At 33.7% G+C, this 2,684-nt stretch overlaps 1 protein-coding gene across 1 annotated transcript in view; it reads left to right on the top strand.

Annotated features, from left to right (window-relative positions):
• NUP37 (nucleoporin 37kDa) overlaps positions 1 to 1,774 on the top strand; it is a gene marked incomplete at its 5' end in the record, with an annotated part of 13,791 nt that extends 12,017 nt beyond the window's left edge. The window contains 3 exons of the mRNA XM_009699159.1: positions 140 to 190; positions 490 to 583; positions 1,419 to 1,774. Of these exons, the coding sequence (XP_009697461.1) occupies positions 140 to 190; positions 490 to 583; positions 1,419 to 1,532 (259 nt within the window). The remainder of the gene's footprint in view (positions 1 to 139; positions 191 to 489; positions 584 to 1,418) is intronic.
• Positions 1,775 to 2,684: the final 910 nt, after the last annotated feature.

The raw sequence follows: 2,684 nt of genomic DNA, 5'->3' as shown, positions 1-2,684 counted from the left end.
AATGCTCTGGTTTTCCCTCAGCTTCTTCACACAGAGTAGACAGTGTGTCTCTTTCACTGTTTAAATAGTACATGCTTTTGGTACAGTATGAGCTGGAGTTGTTTGCAGAACAGTTTTTTACCCTGACTGTCTGTTTTAGTTATCCACAGGATAAGAGACCTGTCCATATTGATCGAGCCAGATTATTCAGGTATAAGTGTTGTCTCTATTCTGTGGGGTTTGTCTATATAAATCTATGTATATGCAAGCAGTTGTGAGTTTAAGGAAATAATTAAATAATTTTTAAGGGGACCTAGTCTATAAACTTTGTGAAATCTGTGAATGACCTACATTTAGGATATATGTGTAACATTCCCATGATTTTTTTTTTCTGTTTTATAACAGCATGCATACGGGACTGCGGGTGGTGAATCATTTACATGCCATTTATCTAAGTTTATTTCTCTGGTGGATAGGAATATTTGAAAAGTACGTTCATTTTATTCATAGGTGGTCCCAAGTGAACGAAAATCTGTTTGCAACAACTGGATATCCAGGAAAGGCAACTACTCAACTGCTTGTTCATCATTTAGGACATCCCCAGGTAAATTTCTGAGTTCACCTTTTGACTGGAATTGCATCTGTTCTCTTCAAATCAGGCTCGTAAATAGTTAAAAGCTACAATTAAAACCTAGTCCAAACCATCTGGAGATGCTGCTTGGTCTACCTGTTTTATTTTCGTTTGTGTCATCCATGCTAGGGGGGAAAAAAAAATCACACCATGCTTAACCTGCTATTTTAAAAGCTGCTTGATCCACATGTTTTATTTTGTTTTCCCTTACCAGTGCTAACGGGGGCGGGGGGAGACATGTAACCTGTTATTTAATAAATTTTTCAGTATTTCTAATTCTAAAGAGGCTAAAAACAGCTGGTTGTGTATTTTACAGGTTTGTACTAATTATATTTTAAATCATTAATGAAAATATATCCAGAGATAATGAACACTAAGCATAGGAAATATTTTCGTTTTGCTGGAGTTAGTACGCATTTGAAACGCTTACAGTAAAAATGCTACCTCCAAACATACTAGTTGTGAATATGCTTAAATAACAGGAAGTAATTTCATTAAAAAAGGTTTCTAAGTTTGAAAATATGCCTTTAAAATAATAATAATAATGTTAATAATAATGAAAATAGTTGAAACAATTTGTTATCCTGGAGTATTTTGCTGTATCTTTCTTAAATGTAGTAAGTAGCTACTGGAACTAAGTAGCAGATAATCAGATTTTTATCAGTTGGACTTCTGTTGTATTTTAACTGTATTTGTTAAGGAGTACTGAATCTGTGGTATTTGTCTATGCAACTTGGTATACGTGGTATAGAAATCATTTATATGGTAAGTTGTATTGATGTTTCTCTTTTTTTCTTTTTTTTTAAAGCCCATTCTTACTGGCACTGCAGCTGTAGGATCTGGTTTGACATGGCATAGAACTCTTCCATTATGTGCAGTCGGAGGAGATCATAAAATTTTCTTCTGGGTAACTGAAATGTAAAATAAGCATTTGCCTTCAATATGAAACTTTACAGCATATGTCTCTTTTTAGTAAAATGAATAAATTTATTCTTTGTACTGGTATTAATTCACTTGGAGAGCATAAGAAAGGAGCAAGCAAAATATGAAACATTTGGGTTTGTGTTTTAGCTTGCAAATACACAAGCTTTTGTGTAAAATCTGTTATCATATATCTGATACTTGGTTACTTCCCTTAAAATAAAATGTACACTTTTTTAACATGCAATTTGCTGTGAAATGAATTTTTAGAAGTGTTTTTTAAAGAGATTTTGTATACAGCAATCTGTGTGGCAATCTCACTCAGTTAATAGAGCTCAAATTCTTCCAGAGTACCTACAGAAAGAACACTTGTCTCTGTATTAACTTCCCTGACCATCACTCTCTTATAAGAAAGAAATGCAATAATGTACTGTCATAAAATGTTGCCTATGAATGTATTTGCTGAATAAACCAGTTACTACTAACAGTGAAGAAGATAATGGTAAAATCAGAATGATAATTTTAAGAAGTATTATTTCTCTTAAGATGACAGAGGGATTTACTTCAAGTATGCCAAACAACGTTTGGGTTTTTTCTGTTTACAGCCTTTTACTTCCAGCCTTTTACAGTAAAATCAAAGACATTCTGCTTTCTAGAAGCATATTTTTCTTGTCCCTCTCATACAAGACCCAGAACTGAAGTAAAAGAGGAAAGAGTAAAAGGCACAGACAATTCCTGTCTTCAGTATCCTTTTTGCATGCTTTTGCAAGTGAAGTGATACCAAGATGTGCAGCTAGTGCAGCAACTCTTTACAGCATCGTAGCCATCCTTATTAGCAGTAGTCAGATTTTAAAATATTCTTTTGTTTGTCCTTATTTATGCTGGACACATAACAACTAATTCAGAATTAGCACAGCAAAAACTGAGATTACAGTCACCTTTTAAAAAGTAAGACCATATTTTATTTGTCATCATTTCTTATTCTTGAGAAATTTTGCTTTCCAACTGCCACCAAAATTAACCTGGAAGATGAATATAAAGTTCCTCATACATTCCAGTCTTGACTGGTGTGTGCTTAAACTATAAAGTAAGCAGACTGGAGGATGTTTCAAGATACAGATCTTTGTTCATCTTGTATCCATAGCCTGACCAG

The sequence above is a fragment of the Cariama cristata genome, unplaced genomic scaffold, assembly GCF_000690535.1.
Source record: "Cariama cristata isolate BGI_N322 unplaced genomic scaffold, ASM69053v1 scaffold22264, whole genome shotgun sequence".
NCBI lineage: Eukaryota > Metazoa > Chordata > Aves > Cariamiformes > Cariamidae > Cariama > Cariama cristata.
This window is presented reverse-complemented; position numbering and strand designations above follow the sequence as displayed.